This window comes from Sphaeramia orbicularis, chromosome 14, assembly GCF_902148855.1.
Source record: "Sphaeramia orbicularis chromosome 14, fSphaOr1.1, whole genome shotgun sequence".
In the NCBI taxonomy this organism is placed as follows: Eukaryota; Metazoa; Chordata; class Actinopteri; order Kurtiformes; family Apogonidae; genus Sphaeramia; species Sphaeramia orbicularis.
In genome coordinates this window covers 1,236,479-1,263,643 of record NC_043970.1, presented here as the reverse complement: position 1 = coordinate 1,263,643, position 27,165 = coordinate 1,236,479, and the positions used below count along the sequence as shown (strand labels likewise).

General features: G+C 37.4%; 1 protein-coding gene across 1 annotated transcript in view; it reads right to left on the bottom strand.

Moving 5' to 3' along the window:
* Positions 1-449: 449 nt before the first annotated feature.
* The window catches only part of klf5l (Kruppel like factor 5 like), a 50,733-nt gene continuing 24,017 nt past the window's right edge, over positions 450-27,165 (bottom strand). The window contains exons 2-4 of the mRNA XM_030155064.1: positions 24,565-25,513; positions 22,070-22,129; positions 450-1,302 (exon numbers count right to left, since the gene is read on the bottom strand). Of these exons, the coding sequence (XP_030010924.1) occupies positions 1,124-1,302; positions 22,070-22,129; positions 24,565-25,513 (1,188 nt within the window). The 3' untranslated portion in view covers positions 450-1,123. The remainder of the gene's footprint in view (positions 1,303-22,069; positions 22,130-24,564; positions 25,514-27,165) is intronic.

The following is a 27,165-nucleotide window of genomic DNA, read 5'->3' as shown; positions in this document are numbered from 1 at the left end:
TGATTCCATTATCAATTTTGCTTATCGATCCGATTCCTTATCGATTCTCATTGGGTGAGCGAATAAAAGAGTACAAACAGGTGTGTTTGTATTTCCATCTGCACAGAAAATATAACATACAGTATGTACAAATAATAATAACAGATGACGGCCAGTTTGGAGGGGAGTGGGGGGGGGTGTACAGTGAAAGTGTAGAAAGAACTGATTAGAATAAAAACAATAGATCTGGAATTAAAAAAAAAAGAAAAAACAATACATCCGGAAAATCTTATTTCAAGAAATTTTACCAAGATAATTTTCACTTGTTCCATTCACAGATTTTTTTAGCTTGAATTAAGCAAAAAAATCTTGAATTAAGCAAACAAATCTGCCAATGGAAGAAGTGAAAATGATCTTGTTCAGATTTCTTGAAATCAGATTTTCCAGATCTATTGTCTATAAATCAGTTCTTATATTTCACTGTAAAGTTCCTCTGTAGGTGATTCTGTCTGATTTTAAGTGTGATGAGATATTTGGACTAGAAATGAGAAAAATACACTTGGTCACATTTAGATTTTTGCAGTGTACTGTGACAGCTACACAAGTTAAGGAAACACCTACAGATTAATGTGGACGTTAATCGCCACAATTTGGATTAAAATGCCTCGATAGCTTTGCGATATTAAAGCTGTTAACGGCCCATGATGCACTGCTGTCTAATACATACACACTACATAACAGCATCCACCTCCTGAACCTCCTCAGACCCAGGACATGTCAGTAAAGTACAAGCTTTTTTGTTTTTAATTAAATCTGTGCCTATATTGGAAACATTTTGATGCAACAGTTTTTTCAGATGCAGTTTTTTAAATTTTTATGGAACGTCCTCTGTGGTGGACCGTTTTCTTTTCTTTTTTTTCTGTGTAAAGTTGTGAAACTCTTGTCCATAAATGTGGACAGTGGGTCTTAGGAGGTTAAGGGAGAACAGGGACATTACACTGGAGGGTGAGGAGGTGAGGTGTGGAGCACAGAGACTCTGGAGCAGGAGCACAGAGATGATTGGTGCTGTCTGATGCTGTTGCCGTGGTAACCGGGCGGTCTGTCCTTTATGACTGAGTCAGTGTTTGTACGCGTGTCCTCAGGTTTAATTCTGGTGGCGTTTCATGTGCAGGGCCAGGTGGTCGGAGCGGGAGAAGCAGCGGCTGCAGGCGATGCACTTGAAGGGTTTGGCCCCCGTGTGTTTCCTGTAGTGTCGGGTCAGCTCGTCTGAGCGGGCGAAACGCCAGTCGCAGTTTTCCCACGTACAGCGGTACGGCTTCTCACCTGCAGCGGACATGAGGACATCAGGACATGAGCCACAGGAACACAAATACAAATACAGTTATGTTTTTATTATTTCATTTCAGTCAGAGGCAGTTTTGATGAAGTGTAACAGTAAAGGTACCGCTGCTCCTTTTCATTACCGATGAATTAATAGATTCAGTAGTTGGTGTGTATGAGGAAAATCAGAAAAGCTTTTATTCCAGGGTTTCTGCAGGTCTCAGTAAATCTAATTTAATGCTTTTTAATGCCCTTTTTAATGCCCTTTTAAACACATTTAATGCCCATGTCCAACCAAGATTCTAATAGTTTTGGATTTTTCATTATAGTTTAGTTTTATTTAGTTTTGACTTTTTTTTCTCTAATTCAGTTAGTTTTAATTTGTTTTTAGAGCACGTTTACTAGTTTTTATTAGTTTTCATTTGTTTTTACTAAATGCTTAGTTTTAGTTTAGTTTTATTTTTTTTATATATCGATCTTTACATAAAAAAATATCTGCAAATGGAACAAGTGAAAATTATATAACATTTTCTAGATCTATTGTCTAAAAATTAGTTCTTATATCTCACTGAAAAGTTCCTCTTTAGGTGATTCTGTCTTATTTTAAGTGCGATGAGATATTTGGACTAGAAATGAGACAAATACACTTGGTCAGATTTAGATTTTTGCAGTGTGAACTTGATTTGAGTATTTTTCTTGTACCTTTGCATGTTTTTCTCAGATCACTAATACAAGATGCTGATGCTTGTGGGCCTTTGTGCTGTGCCACCTTTCCCTCTGTGTTAAGATGATGAAATCCCTCCATCTTAACTGTGACAGTGAAAGTTCTTCTTAATGAAAGCTGACTGTACAGAAAAGCCCTTCCACAGTAAAATCTGTCAGAAGGACAGAGAGCGACCGCTCGAACAAACTCATTTCCATGCACTGATATGACAGGATAAAAATGACACCGAACAGAGAGTTCAACACAGCAGAGGTTTACCCTGTCACAACATGCTGTGTTTGTGCAGTAATATGTCCTGGATGTCTACATTTAAGTGGTTGGTAGAAAAGAAGTGTCAGAGGAAACTATCTGAGTTTTATTCCAGGTGTTTGCGTGTCTTTACATGAACCAGCAGAATGAGGTTGCTTCACTGACAAACCCACGCACAATTAGGGAAAAGCACCACTGCAGCTGCAGATTGGTGCTTTTATTACATTCCTGACAAACCCAACCTGTGAGGATTTGATGGTGGGTTTTAATGAGCTGAAGTTTCTTTTTAAGCATTAACATCCACCAGGCCACTCTGGGCTCTAGAGTGACACCAGTTTGGTCGCACATGTCACCAAAATTCTCAATGGTGTGACTAAAAAAAAATAAATCTGAGGTCGCACCGGTGCAACCAACTGTTTGAGGGTTAAAAAAACAAAGTCTCTATGTCTCTGAGAGTCTCCTTGTGGTTGAACAACAGACACACGAGGCCAGTGGTTCCAACCTTTTTTGGCTCGTGACCCCATTTTAAAACAATGCACACTTTTCCTTATAAACATTTTTTTTTAAAGTTGCATCATATACATTATATAGTCTAAATGTCCTCTAAAATTAATGTTTATTTGCAACGTAGTATAACAAACTATTACAGGATCAAAAACATGTTAATTTTTGCAAAAAAAAGTCTCCGTTTTGAATGTCTGGGGTCGCCAGAAATTTGTGATGTTAACCCTTTTAGTATGAATGTAAGATTACGCTTAGATTATATAATTTGTTTTATTATATTATTGTTTAAAACTGTGCCATCTTGTTTTGTTTCTGCAACTTTCCTTCTTGTAAAATAGGCATAAATGAGCTGGGAGCATGGAATTGTCCAAAATCTGTTGGTATGCTGAAGCAAGACATTTTGGACAATTCCATGCTCCCAACTTTGTGGGAACAGTTTGGAGCCGGCCCCTTCCTCTTCCAACATGACTGTGCACCAGTGCACAAAGCAAGGTCCATTTGGACATGGAGGACAGAGTCTGGTGTGGATGAACTGGACTGGCCTGCACACAGTCCTGACCTCAACCCCATAGAACACCTTTGGATGAATTAGAGCGCAGACTGAGAGCCAGGCCTTCTGTCCAACATCAGTGTGGGACCTCACAAATGCGCTTCTGGAAGAATGGTCCAAAATTCCCATGAACACACTCCTAAACCTTGTGGACAGCCTTCCCAGAAGAGTTGAAGCTGTTATAGCTGCAAAGGGTGGAGCCACGTCAGACTGAACCCATAGACTAGGAATGGGATGGACCTGACATTCATATGGGAGTCAAGGCAGGAGAGGGAATACTGTTGGATATATAGTGTATATTGAATCACTACAACATATTTTTCATTAGTAATTTTTGTTTTTTTATATCAATTACTAGAAATTTCAGGCAACCCCATTTGAATTCCAGGCAACCCCATGTGGGGTCCCGACCCCAAGATTGAAAAACACTTCATCAGGCCCATATCATGGTCTAAACCAATCAGAGATAGTGAAGGGCGGGACCCCCTTCTGATTGGCAGTGGTCCAGATAGTCCTGTACATGTGTGCGTTTGAACATGTGGGCGCTGTGGTCAGACAGACAGAGGTGAGTGTAGGCCCGTCAGATTAACAGAGTGGAGGATGAGAGAAGATGTACAGAACCAGGGACAAGTTTCTCATTAAGAATGTTAAGTTAAGGCCCGAGCCGTCCGAAAATTAGGGCTGTTAGAAAATATCGGTTCTGCAATATATCATGATATTTCGTTTCACAATACTGTATCAATAATAAAATGTACTGTATCAATATTTTTAGGTATTTATTCAAATTCAGATATGATGGAGGTTCATTTTTGTTTTTTGGTTTTCTTTTTTGTTAGTATTTTATTTATTATTATTTAACACTTCTATTAACTAATGGTTATTTGAAGCATCCTAAAAGCACTTTTTTACATTCTGACAGAGGCAGATGGTGGTTCCTTTGTTGGAATTGCACAAAAATACTGTTCTGATGTTAGTTCTGAGCTAATAGAATATGAACATTTGAACAGGATCTTAAACTGTAATGTCTGTAAAACAGAATTTAAGTTTTAATACAGCAAAATTTTGTGATATAACATTAGATCCTGTTGTGATCAAACAAAAATGTGTTTAGTATTTGTGCACATTTCTGGTGTAATTAAATTCTTCAAGGAAATAATCATTAAAAAAAAGAAACAAACAAAAAACTGCCTTTTTAACAACATCATGATATATCGTGATATATCGTATCGTGATCCTAGTATTGTGATTTGTATCGTATCACTAGATTCATGCCGATACACAGCCCTACTGGTTGCACTGGTGCACCTAACTTTTTTTCTTAGGTGCACCAGTGCATATCAGAACATTATTTTAGTTCAATCCCAACAAAGGAAGTAAAATTATTTAATAAGAGTGTTAAATAATAATACATAAAATATAAATCAGGGGTGTCAAACATGCGTCCCGCCAAAGGTTCCAATCTGGCCCATGGGATGAATTTACAAAGTGCAAAAATTCCACAGTCAAGGCTGTGGAACTCATTTTAGTTGCGGTTCCACATACAGACCAATATGATCTACAGTCAAATAATAACAGAATAACCGACAAAAAAGAATGACTGCAGATTTTCTTCTCGGTTTGATGTGAAAAAAATAATATTACATTATGCCTATAAATAATAACAACTTCACATTTTTGTCTTTGTTTTAGTGCAAAAAATAAATTATGAAAATATTTACATTTACAAACTATCCTGTAACAATAAACTGTGAATAACTTGGTCAAATATGAACAACTTGAAATGTCTAAAGAAAATTCAGCACAATTTGAATAAATTCTGCCTGTTACTAAGTGTTTAGTGTGTTTTTTGGTCTGATGCACATGTAGAAATGATAAATTGAGGCATAATATTGTTAAAATTGCACGTATTTTTCTTAAGAAATTTCAGTTTTTTCAGGTCATTCACATCTTTTTTGTTTGAATAGTTTATAAAAGTAAGTATTTTCATAATTTAATGGGATTTTTTGCACTAAAACAAAGACAAAAATGTGGAGTTGTCATTTTTAGGTTATTATATTATTATTTTACTGGTCCGGCCCACTGCAGATCAAATCGGGCTGAATGTGGAACCTGAAAGAAAATGAGTTTGAGAGCCCTGATATAAACAAAAAAGAAAAACAAAAACCAAATATGATACCTCCATAATATCTGCATTTAAATAAATACCTAAAAATATCGATACAGTACTTTTTAATATTAATACAGTATTGTGAAATGAAATATCGTGATATATTGCAGAACCGATATTTTCTTACAGCCCTAGCAACCAGTGCAGAAAGTTAGTGTCGAGGTCTGGCACTTCTTTAAAAACAGAATCACATTTGAGCCACGTTCAGATGGATGTAGTTTGGTTGGTTTCAGCCACACAATGAAAACCAGCACTTCTTCTGTTCTACCTCCGTCCTAAACCAGAGCTTAGGCTTAGTGGTCTGTGAAATGAGTGGATTTGATTCCATTAAAACTGGAGAAGTGTTCTGATGTTTGACGTGCATTCATCTGAGGCTGACCTTCCTTAAAAGCACATATTTACCAGAAGGTCGCACAAAAAAACCCAAAAAAACAAACAAAGTGGAAGTCGAGGATTGTTTTTTTGTGACTAAAACTTTTCATATAAAAAGGTCAAAGGTTCCAGATAAGAAAGTACACAAAGAGAAACACAGTAAAAAGAACATTCAAAGCTCTGAAGAATAACGAGCAGAGTAAATCTAAGCCAACACTTAAGCGGCCCCGCCCTCACACTGACATATCTGCGCTTTAACACAATGGGCTATTGCCAAACACTGAGCTAATCATCTACAAACAAGGAAAAAAACCTGAAGAGACTCACAAGAACAAGAGAAGAGGCAAAAAGGCTGAGAATTAACGTCTTCTAATCAACTGAGGAGTTTACCGTACACTGTAAAAAACAAACAAAAAAAAAAAAACGGTAATATTCTGGCAGTAGGCGTGCCGAAAAAATTCTGGAAAATAATGGAAAATAACCATCTCATAAAAATATGGTAATTTTCCATAATTAAAATACAGTTTTTTGCCCTAACTTTACATGAGATTTTGCACATTTTTAAAAACTTTTTAATATTTAATAAAGAATATTTAGATGTATTAAAACAATCAAATTACCTATATATATATATATATATAAATCATTTTCAATGAGACTAAGTTGTTCAATTCACTGATAAAAACTGTATTTGGACAGTTTATCAGTGCTTATACATGTTATACATTCACAAAAATACATTTATTCAACATTTTTGTTGTGAAACCTCCTGTAATTACACAAGATATTTGTCAGTTGAAATAAAACTTAGGTAAAATGAACCAGTAAGGACATAAAAAATGCTTTGCAAAATATACTAGCACAGTAAAACAGCTACACAATATTACGCTTTTCTTTAATAACTGTGTTTGCATTGCTTGTAATAATCAGAGGTTACTTAAAAATGTTTTTTGTTTCGAGGCCAATTATGATGTTTGATTCTGGTTTTGTGAAAGGTAGCCACGCAAAACCCCAATGACAGACAGTCCAATGCTAAGTACAAGGAAGTTTTAGAATACTTAAGTTCTATCTAATTAACTTTGAGGTGTAAAAAATAAAAAATTTTTCTTTCTGATTAAACTGTTATTGAGTTTGCACCACGGTTATTATCATTAAAGAAAACTAACAAAATGACGAAAACTAGAATTGTAAAAACATTTTCGTTAACTGAAATAAATAAAAACTATAATTAAAAGAAAAAACGATAACTGACACTGTGTTGTGTGTTTACAAAACTAACTAAAACAGATAAAAATTATTAATAAAATTGTCTTCGTTTGCGTCTTTGTCAATGTCAGATTGATACGAAAGGGATTTATTTCGCTCTAGCTATTTTAGCTAGCGACACCATACGACACTTGATGGTCCGTCACTTGTGTTCACTTGTGGTTTCCAGTCATCTTCTGGTCCCCACTCTACCTGGAAACATGGAGACTAAAGTTGGGAGAAAGCAGCAGAGTCCTGTCTGGGATTTATTTGAAAATGACGACAGAGAAGAAGAGAAAAGAGATAAACAAACTAAAACTAAACTAAAACTAAGCCTTTAGAAAAAAAAAGAAAACTAATAAAAACTAGCAAACCTGTTCTAAAAACTAATTAAAATGAACTGAATTAGAGAAAAAAAAAGTCAAAACTACCTAAAACTAAACTATAATGAAAAATCCAAAACTATTAGAACCTGAGATCGCACATGACAAAAGCAACAGAAATACTGTGCCATGTGACACAAAATACTGACTTTTAACATTGACCTCGACAGTCTTTGTGGAGACTTTTGACCAGCTTGTGTGGAGGGTGTGGGACTGTTTTTGGTCGTTCAGGTCATCAAGTGCTCATTAGCAGCGTGGGCCTCATTAGTGCTGATTAGATAACCTCTGCTACTGACCATCAATCACTGACTGACAGCCATTAGCAAAGCACAGAGGTCCAAAGAGCACATGAGGAGCAAGTGATGACAAAAGGGGAACTTCAGGACAGACAGACAGAGCACTTTGGGGTTTTTAGAGTTGGAATAAGACTTTAAAATAAGTGACTGTTTTTGAGCAGACATGTTTCATCTTCCAAATCCTACCAACACAAACTTCAGAAACTTTTTTTTTTTTTTTTTAAACTTTCTGGAACTTTTGCCCAGGGTTAATGTTATCGCAGAACAAGACCAGATTCCATATCGTTATCCTCATATCATAATTACGTAACTCATACACAAATGGACAAAGTATGTGGACACGTTGAATCTAGGTGTTTCTTTTCTAACAGGGGTCTGGGATACAAAACAATAAGGACTAATGTCAGAATATAGTTTTATATTATGGGATAAATATATTTGATGTTTCTGTGTCAGATCCTCATGAACAGGACATCTGACAGCTGGAGACATGATGTGTCCACATATTTATGTCCATATAGTTCAGAAACATCAATATTTCCTTAAAGTTTAATGGTAGATTTTTCTTCTTCAGTCAGATGTAATGACAGTAGATGGTTAGATGAGGAAGAAAATTATTATTTACAGTCAGAGCAGGAAAAATAGGGAAGAACATTTAAAATCAGAGTCATGGATACAAACAAACAAATCAATGTTGAGAGAAATTACATCCAAACCATATCTGAGGCTTTTGGAAACAAAGACAAGAATTTAACCCAAACTAACCAATGCAATGATAGTTATCTGATAATATAAAACTATATTCTGACATTAGTCATTATTGTTTTGTATCCCAGACCCCTGTTAGAAAAGAAACACCTGAATTCAAAGTGTCCACATACTTTTGTCCATTTGTGTATGAGTTAGACAGTTACGATAAGAGGATAAAAAATGTATTGGAGTTCATTTGAAAGGGAACACCTAGTTTCTGTGTCAAACATGTGACTAATACACATCCTAAACCACGTCAGTTCACACACACAGTCTTGGAAAAAATTCTTAGCCCACCCCTTGTTTTCTTCAATTTCTTGTTCATTTTAATGCCTGGTACAACTAAAGGTACATTAGTTTGGACAAATATAATGATAAAAGCAAAAATAGCTCATAGTAGTTTAATTTCAGAGCTGATGTCTATCCATTTAACATGTTGTTTTTTTTTTTTTTGTTTTTTAATAATAACCAAAATCAGTTCAGTTCTTCCATCAATGTCTATGTCATTGTACTGACAAAAACAGCTCTTCTAGTCCAGGGGTGTCAAACATGCGTCCCAGGGGCCAAATGCATCCCACCAAAGGTTCCAATCCGGCCCCTGGGATGAATTTGCAAAATGCAAAAATTCCAGCCAAGGCTGTGGAACTCATTTTAGTTCAGGTTCCACATACAGACCAATATGATCTACAGTCAAATAACAGTATAATAATCTACAAAAAATACTGACTCCATTTTTTCTTCTCGGTTTGATGTGAAAAAAATATTACATTATGCCTATAAATAATGACAACTTCAAAGTGCAAAAAATAACATTAAATTATGAAAATATTTACATTTACAAACAATCCTGTAACAATAAAATGTGAATAATCTGAACAAATATGAACAACTTGAAATGTCTGAAGAAAATTAAGCACAATTTTAACTATTTAACCATTTTCTGTCTTTGTAGATCTGATCCATAATGCACATGTAGAAATGATTAGTTGAGGCAGAATATTGTTAAAATTGCACTTATTTTTCTTGAGGAATTTCAGTTTTTTCAAGTTATTCACATCTTTTTTGTTTGGATAGTTTATAAAAGTATTTTTATTATTTAATGGGGGGTTTTTGCACTAAAACACAGACATAAATTTGGAGTTGTCATTATTTCTAGGTTATTATATTATTATTTTACTGGTCTGACCCACTACAGATCAAATCAGACTGAATGTGGAACCTGAAAGAACATGAGTTTGAGAGCCCTGCTTTAGACGTTCCATGTTTTCTTTTGTGTCTATTTTAGTCACATGACACACACAGGAGTTAGGACTGGATTGCATAACCCTTGTTTTGGATGACTTCTGATGGTCTAATAATTTTTTCCGCGACTGTAGCTCAGATGAAACTCCAACTGTGTTTGAATGACCAGGTGGGTGTTAAAAGGTTAATCCAACACGGACCCAGTCCACCTCTCCAGCCTCCTATCTGGACCATATCCTGTTCTTAGAGTCAACGGCTCTGAAGGTGTGTAAATGTCTCCATATAAAAACAGAGGCTGTCGACTCGCAGGTGTGTTTGGTTTTGCTCTATAGCTGGGCTGTTGGGGTCAAAAGCACAGCTCTCTCCCTCTCTCTCAGGCTATTATCCACTGAAACACGACACACTCGTACCCAGAACAAACACACTTGACTGGTGTATATTCCTAAACAAGCTGGCGAACGGTCAGGTGCAGACCTTACACCCCCATCTGTCCATCTATTAACCCAAACAAAGCCCTTCACTTATCAGTCCACAGGAATACCGACACCAACACCAACGTACTGGAGAAAATTTTGCTAGCAAAGCTAGAAATGTCTGACTACTGACAATCAGTTTGGCTTCAAAAGAAAACATGGTACTGACCTGTGTATAAACGCTCTTAAAGAGACTGGATCTAGGTACACAAGCCTTAATTCATCAGTATTTCTATGCTTTATCGATGCGTCTAAGGCAGGGCTGTCAAACTCATTTTAGTTCAGTTCCACATTCAGCTAAATTTGATCTGCAGTGGGCTGGACCAGTAAAATAATAACAGAATAATATATACAAAATTTCATCTCCAAACTTTTCTCTGTTTTAGAGCAAAAAAAGCAAATTTATATTATGAAAAGGTTTACATCTACAAACTATCCTTTCAGATATGAATAACATGAACAAACTGAAAAAATAAGTGTAATTTTAACAATATTCTGCCTCAGTTTATCATTTACACATGTGCATTATAACTTACAGATCACAGTGGATCTACAAACACACAAAACATTTGATAACGGGCAGGATCTTGTTAAAACTGTACTTAAGACATTTCAGGTTGTTCATATTTGTTCAGGTTATTCACATTTTTGTGAAATTATACTTTGTTTTAGTGTAAATACATGAAAATATTTACCTTCACAAAGGAAAAAAAAATGGAATTGTCATTATTTATATGTTATTATGATAGTATTTGACTGGTCCTGCTCACTTGAGATGGAATTAGTCTGGATTTGGAACCTGAACTAAAAGGGTTGTTAATATCTTACTGTAATTTTTGCATTTCACAAATTCACCCTGCGGACCAGACTGGACCCTTCGGCGGGCCAGATTTGGCCCCCGGGCCACATGTTTGACACCTGTGGTCTAAGGCATTTGATAGAATCAACCATGAAAAATTATTTGTAAAATTGCTAGCTAGAGGTGTTCCTACATTCTTAGTGAGAATTTTAGTGTTCTGGTATGCACATCAAACGTTCCAGGTTAAATGGGACAATGTCGTATCTGCTCCATTTCCTGTTAGTAATGGAGTTCAGCAAGGAGGAATCTTATCTCCTATTTTATTTAATGTGTACATGGATGAAATGTCAAATCAGTTAAACAGGGCAAACACTGGATGTCTTGTGGGAAACACAACTGTCAATCATCTGATGTCTGCAGACGATGTGGTCCTGCTCAGTCCGTACAGTGCTGGGCTGCAGCAGATGGTGAAGGTGTGCTCTCAGTATGGCATAGACTACGACATAAAGTATAACCCTAAGAAACGCCAAATAATGATAGTTAGAAGCGCAGGGGACAGGAAATCAACTTCTCTGATCTTTTATTTGTTTGACAGTCCTCTTAATGTATGTGAGGAAATTAAATACCTCGGTCATGTCATATCCAATGGACGACAAAGACATCCACCGACAGCGCTGTCAGATTTATTCTCAAGCTAACATGCTGATAAGGAAGTTTCCTATGTGCTCTGATTCAGTGAAGTGTTCTCTGTTCAGAACCTACATCACACCATTAGATACTACTCAACTGTGTTCAAACTATAAGAAAATGAGTTTGCAGAGGTTCAAGGTAGCCTAATATGATGCAATGAGGTTGCTGCTTTGTGTCCCTCGCTGGCATAGTGCCAGTCAACTGTTTGTGACCACAGGAGTGCCAACGTGTGAGGTACTATTAAGACAGTTGATGTTTAGTTTTAGGTGGCGCCTGGATACATCAGAGAACCACATATAGAAGTTCTAGTCAGCCCCTGAAAAGCTGCTATCAATTCACTTCTAAACTGAGACGGCATTGGTGCAATAGTTTGTATATCTTATAATGTGCATAATTTCTGTATCTCCTTTTTACTTTATTTATTCTGTATGTTGTGTGCTTGTGGTATATGGACTTGTGTCTGCAATAAAGTTTATTATTTATTATTATTATTACCCCTCCTCCTCGTACCGGCTGCACTTAACTGTGAATGCCACATTGATGTAAGTGGTATCAATGCGGTTGTATCGGAGTACTTTTACGAGTACGAGTACAAGTACACACACTGAGTATCAGACCCGATAACAAATACTGGTATCGGTATATTCCTAATTAATAGTATTATCTTGTACAACCTAAAACTGATTTGTCCAAAAACACTTACTGCAGTGACATGGACAATAATAAAGACTCCCGATTTTTTTTTTTTTTTTTTTTTTTTTTTAAATGGATGCTAAATGAAATGATCCACCCTCTATGACAGGGCTGTCAAACTCATTTTAGTTCAGTTCCACATTCACTCCAATATGATCTGCACTGGGCCACACCAGTAAAAGAATAACAATGAAAAAAGTAAAATTACATAATGATAATGTTTACATCTGCAACATTTCCTTAAAAATCTGAATAACATGAACAACTTGAAATGTCTTAAGAAAAACAAGCGCAATTTGAACAACAGTCTGCCTCAGTTTATTAATTTAAAATTTACACATGTGCATTACAACGTACATGACAATTACAAATACACAAAACATTTAATAACAGGCAGAATATTGGTAAAATTGCATTTACTTCATTTAAGACATTTCAGGATGGTCATATTCAGGTTTTTCACATTTTTTGTAAAAGGATAGTTTGTTAATATAAACATTTTCATGTAATTTTACTTTTTTTTTTTTTTTTACACTAAAACAAAGCTAAAATCTGCAGTTGTCATTATTTATAGGTTATTGTGGTAATATTTTACTGGTCTGACCCAACTGACATCTTATTAGTTTGTATGTGGAACCTGAATTAAAATGATTTTGACACCATTGATTGCTCATATCTTCAGTGTCATTTTTGTATTTCACAAATTCACCCTATGGGCCAGATTAGACCCTTTGGTGGGCCAGATTTGGTCCCCAGGCCACATGTTTGACACCTGTGCTCTATGAGAACCGAGTCCACCCAAAACCCCTTCAGGCGTAGGTCGGTTCATTTTGTTATTTACCTCCATGTTTCTGTCCTTCAAACTCATGATGACCAGTGCTATTCATGTAGATAAGATTTATTCCACTCAGAGACGCGGTTATTAAACACTAATAATGTCCTCTTGAACCGGTCTACAAATGCCCTGACTGTTCCTAATCAGGTCAACCTCAGATTTATTGATGCATGGATTTTTATTATTTTCATGGGCGTGCCTAGGATTCTTTGTCAGGCTGCCAACCAAATACTATGGACAAGTCCGGTCAGTGACATCAATGTTTTGTTTTCTTTTTTCACTTTTATCCATCCCCTACTAGGGATGTAATGATTACCTGTATAACAATAAACCGTGGTAAAATTGCAGACGGTTAGTATTACCGTTTAAATTCTAATTATCATGATAACTGTGTTTGATTATCACACTTTTCTGGAGAAAATGCCGATGTAAAGATCTGCTTTTATGTCAAATATTTGAGTATAGTTTTAATTTATTACAATTTTAATTTGATATACCTAATATTTGGAACCAATATTCACTTTTAAAGTCTTTGAAAAGGTTTGTTAAGCATCTTTGTATTATTTACATAACAAATTATATACACTTTTCAAATCAGATTTTATATATTTTTTTGTGTTTTCTGTCCTTTTATGTTTTTATAGTAGGTTAAAGTGAAAAAATAATTGACAGATGAGATAGATGAAGTTGTGCTGAAAAAAAAAAAAGGTCCCAGACATGGTTATAGTAAACATTTGTATATAAATGCAAAATCAAAAGGACTGAAAAATGGCCAAAAAAGGCTCAGACGACTAAGGGTTAATATTTGAATGTTTCTGCAACAGAAGGTACATTGTGCCAGTTATTTTATTTGTTTTTTTTGTAGTTGTTTTTTTTTTTTTAAATACAACTTGGTTAAATTAGTTCAGTGTGTTTATTAGCACTTTTTGAACATTCTGAGCACATTTCAATAATACCGCGATAATAATGATAAACATGATAATTTTGGTCACAATAACCGCAATATGAAATTTTCATATCGTTACATCCCTATCCCCTACCCTTGAAGGGTACTTGATTTAGGTTTTTTTTTTTTTTTTTTTTTTTTTACTTCTGTGGGGCAGCACTGCCCATTTTTTCCATTACATTACTATCTTTGGAGAAAAACAATGCTACTTAGAATTGATGCTTGAAACCACTGTACAATAACTTTTCACAATGCTGTTACTTTTGTTAATTTCTGCGCTTTGTCTAGTATTAATTATTGTTACCTCTGCCAAGGAGGTTATGTTTTTGCCGGCATTGGTTGGTCTGTCTGTGTCTGTCCGTGTGCAAGATAACCCAAAAAGTTATGGACAGATTTGGATGAAAATTTCAGGAAATGTTGATATTGGCACAAGGAACAAATGATAAAATTTTGGTGCTGATCCGGGGGGCAGGCACTGATCTGTGCTCTCCAAGTGCTTTTCTACTTTTCATCTGTTTCTCTTCTCTTAGTCAATACTAATGACGACATGTTTTGTTGTTTTGTTTTTTTTCTTGAAGTTGTGCTAATGCTCAACTGTGTCGACTGTTTAATTCAGTCAGGTTTACATCTATGATTACCACCACTTAAAACTTTACCGCCATCCAAACACAACAGACAGCGAGTATTTGATCAGGTGGCTGATTAGAAACAGCCAAACTATTATCTCTATTAAACACACACGTCAAAAAAAGACATGCGTAAACATGGCACAACCACACACGCACGCACGCACGCACGCACGCACGCACACACACACACACACCACTTTACACTGTCTCACTTATGCAAACACAACAAAATACACACACTCACAATTGGCCAGGCATTGCGACAGCTCCACTGCATCAGTCAATCTGACAAAAGGGCTTTTGTTGCAGACTAATGGGGACTTTATGGGGAACTTATATATTTGCACTATAGGAGGCTTTGAGTTCCTGACTTATTGAACCATCCTGTAGAAGAAGAAGCTGGCTTTAAAATGTCTAAATCTGACATAAAAACAAAAGCAGAGCTCAAATAAAAAACTCTGTGGTTTAAAAAACATGTAATTTGTCATTTTAGTTTATGCTGTTTATACAGTGACCTAAAACCAATCTGTCTTCTTCGAAATGTACTAAAGTATAGTTCTAGAAATAACACAAAAGCAGTGGAATTATCGTATGAAATGACAATAATTTTCCATTAATACAAAAAACAGATTTTCCACCACATTCTGTCTTGGTTTTTTTTCAACATTTCAGTCAGTCGCTCCATAAATGACAACACACAGAGTCCAGTTGAATATACGAGGAGTTTAATAATAACATTTTATAACCCTGTGCCTGGTTTTATTGAGTCAAAGAGCAAACACTTTCAGGCACTTCAGGACGCCCATAAACTGTTGTGTAGGCCCTCTCAGCTTTATCAGCTCCGTTAGTGTTTGTGAAGAGGGCTGGAGGGTTCCCTAATCAGCCTGATAGTGCTCCACTCTTTACACACACATCCAAACACTATTACAAATGTCAGCGTGCTGAGCTCAAACACCGTTGAAGCCACGGTCATGGCCGGTGGGAGTGGTCCAACTGCGAATAACCGCAGATAGTCATGCATTGGCTTTTATCAGAGGCTCAATCTGGAGGCTGTTTGGCTGTTTTACCTTGTGTTTTCATTTAACCCTTTAACCCCTGACGTGTCTTTGGTGAGCGTTCTGAATGTAGGATTTATCTGAAGTATTCATAAAAAAAAAAAAAAAATCAACAGTTTCCTCAACAGGAAAAAAAGTCTAATCATGTTGACAGAATAGATTTTGTTCTTTCCTAGACATCTGAGCATGCTCAGTTCACCCCCCCCCCCCCCCCCCACACACACACACACAGTCTGTGGAATTGGGGGGGGGGGTTAAAACACAGAGCAGTGAGTGAGACCGACTCACTATAAAAACAGACGGTTTGGGCTTTTATTTTTTTTTTTACACTGTTTTCCTTGTGTATTTTTTTGTTTTCCCTGTTGTTTCCAGTGTTGTGGTGATTTTACTTTATTTATTTACTGAGTTTTTACTGATTTTTGTCTGTGGAACTGCTTTACAGAGTTCAACCAGATGTCAAAAAGCAGATGAACTGATTTAGAAAACTAGAAAAGCACTCGGAGAGCGCAGACCTCCGCCAAGGCAGACCACCCCCCACCCCACCCCCCATCACCACCAAAACTGAATAATTTGTTCCTTGTGCCAGTATCAGCATTTCCTGAAAACTTCATCCAAATCTGTCCATAACTTTTTCAGTTATCTTGGCAACAGTCAAACAAACAAAAAGGAAAACAAACGCCAATGAAAACATAAACTCCTTGGCAGAGGTAAAAGAAAGAGAGCCCAAAACTCAAACTCCTGGGTCTAAGTTCAAATCCTTGTTGTTGTTCAGTGTGTTCTAGTTCACAGCTGATGTTCAACATCCTAAATCTGTTACTGATGTCCATTCTAGTGCCTTACTTAGTCCAAACCTTTGTCTTTTTCTGTGATTCCACCTGTTTTGTGCAGTTCGTTGCATTGGAATAATGTCTCAGGGGTTAAAGGGTTAAAACCTTTAACTCGTTCAGATCTAGGCTATGGTTGGCCAGACTACGGACTTAAAGATTTGAATATATTTACATCTGACTAAGCTAAGGTTACAACTACAGAGGGTGATTCAATAAGGATTCTGAATGATCAGCCACTACATTAGATCTGCAGTTAGAAACCAAGGTTATTATTGTTCAAGAAAACTCACGAAGTGACGTAAAATAAAAACATTTTTGTTAACTGAAATAAATAAAAACTATAATTAAAAGAAAAAAACGATAACTAACTGAAACTGTATTGTGTGTTTACAAAACGAACTAGAATGTAGAAAAATTATGGATAAAATTCCCTTTGTTTTCATCTTTGTCAATGTCAGTTTAATACAAAATCGATTTATTTCCCTCAAGATATTTTAGCCGCTGTCCCCATATGATATTTAAGGGTCCGTCACTTGTGGTTTCCAGTCGTCTTCTGGTCCCCACTCTACCTGGAAACATGGAGACTAAAGTTGGGAGAAAGCAGCAGAGTCCTGTCTGGGATTTATTTGAATACGACGACAGAGAAGAAGAGAAAATAGATTAAAAAAAACTAAAACTAAACTAAAACTAAGCATTTAGAAAATAACAAAAACTAATAAAAAATAGCAAACCTGCTCTAAAAACTAATTAAAACTAACTGAATTAGTGAAAAAAAAGTCAAAACTAAATAAAACTAAACTATAATGAAAAATTCAAAACTATTAGAACCTTGTTAGAAGCATTTCAAAAACAACAGACACATGCACACAACGTCCTGCTATTGTCTCAAGCAACACAGAACAGATCTAACATCCAGAGTGACTGAGTGAGCGCTTAGACACAGAAAAAACGAACGTTTTGATGCAACTTACTGAATGGACCGATGACATGACTGTTATACACAAAACTCATGTCTATATGTTTAAACCTCAAACCACTTAACAGTCAGTGGTGACCAAAATCATCTACTGATCCAAAATATTTAATCCTATCAATACATGTAAATCATTTTGCTTTTTGTTGGTTTCAGATATGACCCATGTGGAAGTTCAGAGGCTCCATAATGAATGTGGAAACAGTCATCTTCTACAACATTGATTCACAGGTAAAACAAATGCAGCTCGACAAAAGCCAGTGGTTGTAGATGCCTGTTTTTATGTTCAGTTTATCTTTTTTGTTTAAAAAAAAAAGTCACTTATTCTTAAATTTTCAGTTTTTATATAATAATGTTTGGATTTAGTCTTAGTTTTAATAAACACCTTGAGGTGTTCAGGGAAAGCACCTTCAGCCACAGACTGATTCTCCCTTGGTGCAGGGCTGAACAGAGTAGGAGGTTCTTCCTGCCAGCTGCTATTACACTTTTTAATATTTTAATATTATCTATCTATCCATCTATCCATCCATCCATATGATCAGTGCATGAAATATAGGAAAATACCTGATTTTCACCAAAAACTGCAAAACACACAGGGTAATATTATAATAAATGGTGATAGATAACTTAGTAAAGGTTAACGTACACAAAGATTCATTGGGAAATTACTGCAAAACTAGTTTTAGGTTTAATCCGATAAATGTGATGATGCCTTTAGACAGCCATTACGGTAAAAAGTGGCTCACAAAAATAAAACAAGGTTGAGGAATTATCACAAATATACACCAAAAACTAAATGACTGTGGGATGCAAAGATGTATCCAGAACAAGACGCTTCAATTGTGATCAAAATTATAACAAGTGAAAAAGTAGGTGGGGCTTACAAATACCCCCGCCCAGTTGCCCAACACTTTGCCCCTCCTGGTCACTGATACCCTACCGACCCAGGGATTCATTTGGAGTCCTAACTGTCTATCTTTTCAAAGGCTTTTATAAATGTTACAGAAAACCCAAAAAATGAGAGGAAGGCACATGTTAAGAATATATACAGGGTGGGGAAGCAAAATGTACAATGAACATTTAGTTGTTTTTTCTCAGCAGACACTACGTCAGTTGTTTTGAACCCAAACATATACTGATGTCATAATCATACCTAACACTATTATCCATACCTTTTCAGAAACTTTTGCCCATATGAGTAATCAGGAAAGCAAACGTCAAAGAGTGTGTGATTTGCTGAATGCACTCGTCACACCAAAGGAGATTTCAAAATAGTTGGAGTGTCCATAAAGACTGTTTATAATGGAAAGAAGAGAATGACTATGAGCAAAACTATTACCAGAAAGTCTGGAAGATACTATTAAAGAAGAATGGGAGAAGGTGTCACCCGAACATTTGAGGAACACTTGTGCAAGTTTCAGGAAGCGTGTGAAGGCAGTTATTGAGAAAGAAGGAGGACACATAGAATAAAAACATTTTCTATTATGTACATTTTCTTGTGGCAAATAAATTCTCATGACTTTCAATAAACTAATTGGTCATACACTGTCTTTCAATCCCTGCCTCAAAATGTTGTAAATTTTGCTTCCCCACCCTGTATGTGTGAAATTTGAAAAGAATGAGGTGAATAATGTCTGAGAAATCAGATGGACAAATTATCCAAGTTGCAATATTCAAAAATTTGCAAATAAATAAATAAATAAAATTGGAATTCAGCCATCAAACTGTGCACTGTACCTCACCTAGTGGTAAAGAACATGTGTTGAAATTAAAGAGCATTGGCTGAACAGTCTTATTAAACCCCCACCTGTATAATTAAAGTTACAAGCAGCTATAATGGAGCCCTCACACTTATGGTATGTTAAAAAGTGAAACCCCTTAAAATGTTTTTACACAGAAAACTCATACAGAAGCAAAATAAAAAGGGACCTAGGACAAACCCTTGAGGTACTTCCATGTTCAGAAACTCTGGAATGACTTAACAATTTGAGAGAAATAAATTGGATGTCTCGTGATCATATATTGAAGTATGTTTACTCAAGAAAATGACAATAAACATAAGCATTACGTGAATTAAGCTTTGCCCCACTTCCTGTCACAGATTTGTTCATTTAATTTACTGCACTTCCTTTCAACATTTCCTTCAGTGTACAACAGTCAGTACAGTGATTTCACATACTACACCTATGAGTCATCATATTCAACTGAATATGAAACAAGATTAAGCAAGTCTGCTTTTCTAAGAACATCCTGGTGGTGAAACACGTGGTTAAGTAAAAAGAACATGTAAACAGTGCTGTTTGCAAATATTTTGTCACTGCACGTCTTTAAAGTAGTTATGTTTAGAGATACTGCTGATACTTAGTAATACAAAGGTGGTTTTATGTCTGATGCACAAATGGTTCCTATGTGTTTACCAGTTACTTACCAGTACTATTCAAGTATATGCAATGTCACCTATTTCTCATCTTACTGATTTATATTTTTCATTTAAGTGCACATTTAGTTTTATGTTTGTCTTGACGCTGGTGTATCCTACTCTAGTAATGAGCCAACTTCCCCACTGGGAACCATAAAGTTAACATCTCATCTATTTATGACTGCGTAGATTAGTTTCTATTGACACATTCATTCACGTGTTTGTGTTCTGCCACTTTTCATGCTGGAGGAGCTCTGTGGCTGTAAGTGGGTGAGGAAATCTCCAAAATTTAGGTCTGAGGCTCCTGGGAATCTACAGGTTTCATCTTACAGAAGGGAAACGCATCGAAACCAGCCCTCACCCATTGTGCAAACCCCCCCCCCCCCCCCATCCTCTAAAAGAAGGGCTGAAAAGCTGGAGTAACTGGTTTGGCTCTGGTTTTAACAGAGCGTTTTCCCTCTTTATTTTCCCTTTCCGTCATCCTCCCCCCTCCCGCTTTGTTCCTTCTCTCTGGGGAAGCTCAGAGGACAGGTACGAGCATGTATAAACTAGGCTGAGAAAAAAAAAAAATCTTAAGCAAACTGATGTTGCTGTTAATGTTGTTGTTATGCTCTTGTCAGTGTGACAATTATATATTTAGTAGGTGTGTTAATAATGCTGTGTAACAAAAATAGTTAATATACAATTAAATGTTTCATGTTTGGGTACATCACATGAAAATTTTAATACACTGATTAGAGAAGCAAATGAAGAACTGTCGTCTGTTTCTAGCTGGTTTCACATGAATAAACTCTCTCTCAATACCCAAAAATCTAATTTTATCATATTTTGTAACAAAAATAAGAAGTATAACAATGGAACCAACAAAATATTCTTAGATAACTTTGAAATAACTCAGGTTTCTTACATTAAATTTTTAGGTATAATTGTAGATGAAAAATTGAGTTGGAAATCCCATATTGATCTTGTCTGTAAAAAAAAAGTCATGACGTCAATTGACATTTTGAACAGAGTCCGCTCTTTGTTAAATCGTTCCTTTTTCTTGACTTTTATTATTGCTTAATTTATCCTTACATTATTAATTGCAATACTGTTTGGGCGGCAACCTGTCCCACATATCTCAATAAGATTCTCCTAATTCAAAATACATTTTTAAGAATGATCAGCTTTTCTAACAGACTCCACTCATCTGCTCCTCTTTTCAAAAAATTCAAACTTCTTTTAGTTTTTGATGTGAACATTTACCAGACCTGTGTCTTCATGTCCAAATATGGTAACTTAACTCATGTTCTTCCCAAAGTTTTTCAGAATTTCTTTTTGCTGTCCTCTGTTATTCACAATTATCCTACACAATATTCAAGGTAATTTTAACTTCTGTAATGCTGAACTTCTGTCAGTATTCTCTGAAATATGGTGGACCAAACCTGTGGAATAATTTACGACCTGAACTTCAATCGATATCTTCTTTGTCACTGTTTAAAAAGTATCTGAAAAGGACTGTAATTCATGAAAAAATGTAAGGCTGTATATCATTTGATTTGTATTTGATGATTTGTAATGTGATTTGAATTTTTATTGTTTTTACTTTAGTTTATTAATTCAGTTATATTGTATTTTTAATTCTTTCTTTTTTTCTTGTGTATTGTTCATTTCTGGGGAGGTATTCATATAAATAAGCTTTTTTTTGGCTTCTGACCTCTCCTGCACAATGATGTTACTTGTTTGAATGTTGTTTTTTTTATGTTTTATGATGTGCAAATAAATAAATTAATTAAATTAAATATGGTGCGAGTAAATGAGGTGGGAGATTTAAGGAATCATTTAACACCTTGGGTTAACTTCTTGCTAATTCCACTTTATGTTGTAGGCCAAAATCTAAGTGGGGCCAACAGCTCGTTAGTTTAGCTTAAAGCAGTTGTTTTAAGTCAACACTGTTTGACTCGTCTTACCTGTGTGTGTCCGCTGATGTGCCTTCAGATGAGAGCTCTTTGTGTAAACTTTGGTGCAACCTGCAAAGAAATCAGATGATGAGACAGTGGGAATGTGTTCACCTGACAACCATAAAGCAACAAATGTCACGTTGTTTCATGGCTTTTTTTTTTTTTTCCAAACTCAAGCTCAGTAATAAAAACACACCTGTGAATAAACGACTGAACAATATAAAAGGGCCAAACAGACGCCAAATCACAATGTCAAAAACGGCGCTCCAGTCCACGTGATTGATCTTTGATGTAATGTATATTTCCTAAACCTTAATGTGAGAATGAGTTAATGTACTGATGATAAATGTGGGAACGGGGTTTATTTTTGCAAGAGGAATTGTAATTAATTTTCAATTTTCCTCCATTTTCCTCAGACCAAAATGCTGCTTGATGGAACCAGACAGACTTACAAGCAATCATAGGAAAAATAATCGGGGACGATGAGACAGTTGGTAAAAAAAAAAACTCACTGATGCCCATCAGTGAGTCAAACACAATCAACAATAGCCTTAAGTGGACAGTTTATTCTATTAAAGAAAACACATAATGCAGCAAATTTAATACGGACAGTAGGGTTGTTATGATGTCATGGTGTGAATGGTGTACGATTAATCACGCTTTTAAACGTCACAGTTAATTAATCGTCAAAGCTGCCAAAAACTGTCCCATAAAGTACAGTAGGTTAAGAGCGGAACAAAGACACGCCAATACACGCTTCCTGCATGGAACAAAAGAAACGTTACACAAGCGCTGCGTTCAACATTCCACGAGAAACTGTGTACGATATTTGATTTTGCTTTCATGTGTCTGTAGACTGATTTTGCATTTGGCTTGTATATGTTTTCAGAATGTTTAAGAGAACGCGTTGGATCTTCTGCCTCAGGTGGGTGGTAAGCTAGCAAATGAGTCCGCACGCATGTTGACGCTGAAGAGTAATGTTATGTTCAGACACAACGAAGTGCACAGCGAATTTTACCCTGCGAAGGTTTGCTATGGGGGGCAGACATATTTCTGAATTGTCTTGACTGAAAATATATTTTCGATGCGAGCTCACTTTCATTTCCATAGAGTTTGCGTCTGCTACGTCATCTATGCAGCTTCAGGCTACCACTGTCCAACCCATTCACACCAGTCTGTCTGCATAGCTTTGGTAGAGTAAGACTGTTCTTCTGCAGCTCAGACTGCCAGACAAGCTATTGGAGAGTGAACCTGTGAACTGATGCAGTAAAAACGCTGTTTGATCACAAGGTAAACTGCATTAAATAGTCTGTAGAGACTACAGCCCACATTCCAACTGGAAATTACAGTTCGAATTCGAAACATTTCACCTCATACTCGAACAAATGTTTGAAGTTTGAATAAAAAGTGACAGCTCTAATAAGTAATGTTGTGAAATGAATTTGTGCAAAATAAACAGTGATCATGAAACTGCGATTATTTCTCTGACAATAATCGTAGCACCAAAATCTCTGTTACATCTCTGACACTGACAAATACTGAGAGCAGATTCAAAGACTGTTCAGACAGATCCTCCAGAGCACCATACGGACCTGCAGAGAGGTCTGCAGATCTAAAATAAAACAGAAAGTGATCTAAACAAAACACATGTCACACTTGATTACTTGTGAAAAGGATGAATATTTTACTTGGTGTGTGTAGCTAGTGGCAACAGTAGTTCATACACTGTTCAAATATAAACCGAACCTCCCAACAGTCTGACAAGGTTGATGATTATGATCTTGTCTTGCAGCCTGAGAGGTGTAATGTAATGCTGCGTTCCAGGCCATTTTTTGAGCCCGTAAGTCACGACTTCAAATCACGACTCACAACTTTGTAGCATTCCAGGCAAGTCACACCAAACTTCCTGAGTGCAAGAAATTGTAGTAGCTAGATGTAAACAAACTAGCATGGTGGACCGTACTTTATACTCATTTACAATCATTTCTATTACTAAAGGTGTTTGGTCTTTGCTTATCTGAGGGAAACAGAGGAGGAAATACAGTGCATAAGGCAAGAGAAGCTGTTCTACCTTTTCTGTTATTTGTATATTTGGATTCATATTTGGTATTAATTTATTCATGCACTCATTGGACTGAAAACTAGCTAACGCTAGAGTCACTGCTGATTATACAGAACATTTGCAGATAAATAATATCAGAGTAATACCTTGTTTTAATAAACAATTTGCATAAACACCACATCCATGGGGGGGTGCCATTGCTATGTGACATCAGAACTCAGAACTGGGAGTATATCGATCTAGTACGAGTTCACGGGTGGGAAGTCACAAGTTTGACTGACATTCCAATACCTTGACACCGGTAGAAGGATGGAAAAACACGAGCTACGGGTGGACTGGAACACAGCATTAGTCACAGTATTTACTCTGAATGGACAGATATTCAATTGTGTGACACAGTTCAAGGCTGAAAACCAAGAAGTTTGGAAAATCAGCTACAGACCAGCGTAGTCACAGAAGTGGATCCTCCTCTTCTCCAGCTCCGGGTTGTTCCGTCGGTTGTATTTGGGACCCGTGAGGACGCCTTGGCCGTGCGTCATCAGCAAGGCATGATGGGACAACCCTGACACTTTTCCCCCACCCATGCGCTGCTGGTATGGAGGTGGCGGCTGCGGTAGGGCTGGCTGGGGCCCTAAGGTGAGCAGCTCTGCCTGGCCGTCTGGGCTCCCTGGCTGGGAGTTGGGGGGCGAAGGCGGCAGGCTGTGGGGGGCTGTGTGCTGAGTGTTGTGAGTCGGAGAAGGCTGGTAGTAACTGTGATGCTGCTGCAGCTGCTCTGCGATCATGTAGTTGCCACTGGATGTCGGTAATGCGATGTTCCCCAGGTTTAGCATGGTCCTACCGCTGGTGGCGCCCGGTGCTGATGGACTGTTGTGGGAAAGGGTCATGGTGAGGTCAGCACCGCTAGTGATAGGCATGTGGTAGACCTGTGGCTGGGGGGGTGGGGGGCCAATGTGAAGCTCTGTTTCCAAATTTTGCTGCTGCTGCTGGGACCCCGTGGTCACGCCAGCTACTCCTGCAGGACTCATTTCTGGTTTGATGAAGACGTTGTTGACTACAGGCGGCACGCTGAAGACCGAGGTGAACTCCGGCAGGGCCTGGGTGGAGGCGGGGTTGGGGATGGAGCACGGCACATCCAGGCCGGGCTCCGTCTTGATCTGCTGTGGTGTGAGAGTTTTGGCGTTGTGCCGGTAGAGGCCTGTACGGAGGTGTGTGGTGCTGGGAAGGATGACGTTGATGTTGAGGCTATACGGGGCAACAGGTTTGTCCTCTGAGAAGTACTCGTCGACCACAGACGCACTCTCCCGTCGGTACTTCTTATCATTGGCATCAGGAGTGGGAGCCAGTAGTGGGCTGCTGACCTGAGGGAGGTATTTGTCCATCTCAAGTCGAGTCTGAAAGGAAACACAAGAGATGGGAGGATAAATGAGCAGTTATCACTTTGGGATACATTTCTATTTGTAACACAGTGCCTTATGCCGTGTTTCCACTACACGGTATCGGCTCAACTCAACACCGCCTTTTTGCGTTTCCATTCCGAAAAAGGGCCTGGAACCTAGTACCCAGTACTAGTTTTTTGGTATCACCTCCGCCACGGTTCCAGGACTGGGGACCAGATACTAAAAGGTGACGTATAAATGCTGCAGACCACTGATTGGTCAGAGTCATCTCAGTGACCCACTGTTTTACAAAAAACAGATGCAGAAGTTTACAGTAAATATAGCGGTAGGTTAATCCACATGGTGACGGCCCAAAAAACTACATCACGGTTTGTTGAGGAGGTTCAGACAGAAAATTTCAGTGTGAGCTTGACGAGACAACACGCAACGAATGAGTTTATCAGCAACTCTCTGAGCAGACGACACGGAAGTAACATGCCGCATCGCTATGACGTCCAGGTACTGTAAAGTCGGTAGTATCCTGCAGCAGCAACTCGTAGGTGTAGTATTGGTTTAACAAAGACAGTGTTTATCAGCTGTAATTATTATCGTGAGATTAATGGCTGCAGATGGAGATAAGGTGGATGTGACATGGACTGGCACCTGCCAATACACAGTTAATAGAAAACAAATAAACACACGGAATTGAGAGAAATAAATTAGAGACGAGAAACAATTCAGTGAGGATTAAAGTTTTAGTGATACTGGTACCAGACCTCTATTATCCTCCTCTCCAAACTAACGTTCCTGTTTCTCAGCAGAGATGATGCCCTGTACACCAGCCAGGGAAAGGACGAACACAGAGGAGTTTCCCTGAACTCACGTGTCCCTGGTGAGCTCCTGCTGCATGTTTACTATAGTGTTGATTCAATCCAACTGGAGCACATTTGCTGTGACATAAACTCATCAGCTGCAGGTGACAGTGCTGAAACATTAATACAGCTACTCTTAGCCTCTCCCCCTTACCCTTACCCCTTAGCCCCTCCCCCTTACCCCTTGGCCCTCCCCCTTACCCCTACCCAGGGGTAGGGGAATAAACTACTCAGTTTATTCAGATCAAAGCTTTCACATCCCACCATTTCCTCGTTACTTCAGGTGTGCCTCAGGGCTCAGTACTGGGGCCCGTCCTTTTTAATCATCTACCTCCTTCCCCTCGGCAACATATTTCGGAAATATAATAATAACTTTCACTGCTACGCAGATGACACCCAGTTCTCCCTCACCAGCACCAGTTTTCTCTATATGACCAAATTTGCATTGTCCAATTTTTAACCTGCCTTCTGCTTTTTACTCCCTTTTATTGCTTTTTTTTATACTCTCCTGTTTACTGTACGGTGTCCTTGAGTGCCAAGAAAGCCACCTATAAATAAAATGCATTATTATTATTATTATTATTATCATCACTATTAATATTATTACCCCTTGGCCCGTGCACTTGGCACTACCCCTTGAAAGAGAGTTCTAAGGGTTAGTGGTTGAAACATTCCCTTATGAAATGGTCCAACCCTTCCAGACCTGCTACGTCATCATCAGCCATCAATGCCGCTATAAACAGATGCAACAACTTTGTTTGTGCCATCAGCAGCTGGAACCATCTCTGTTCCATG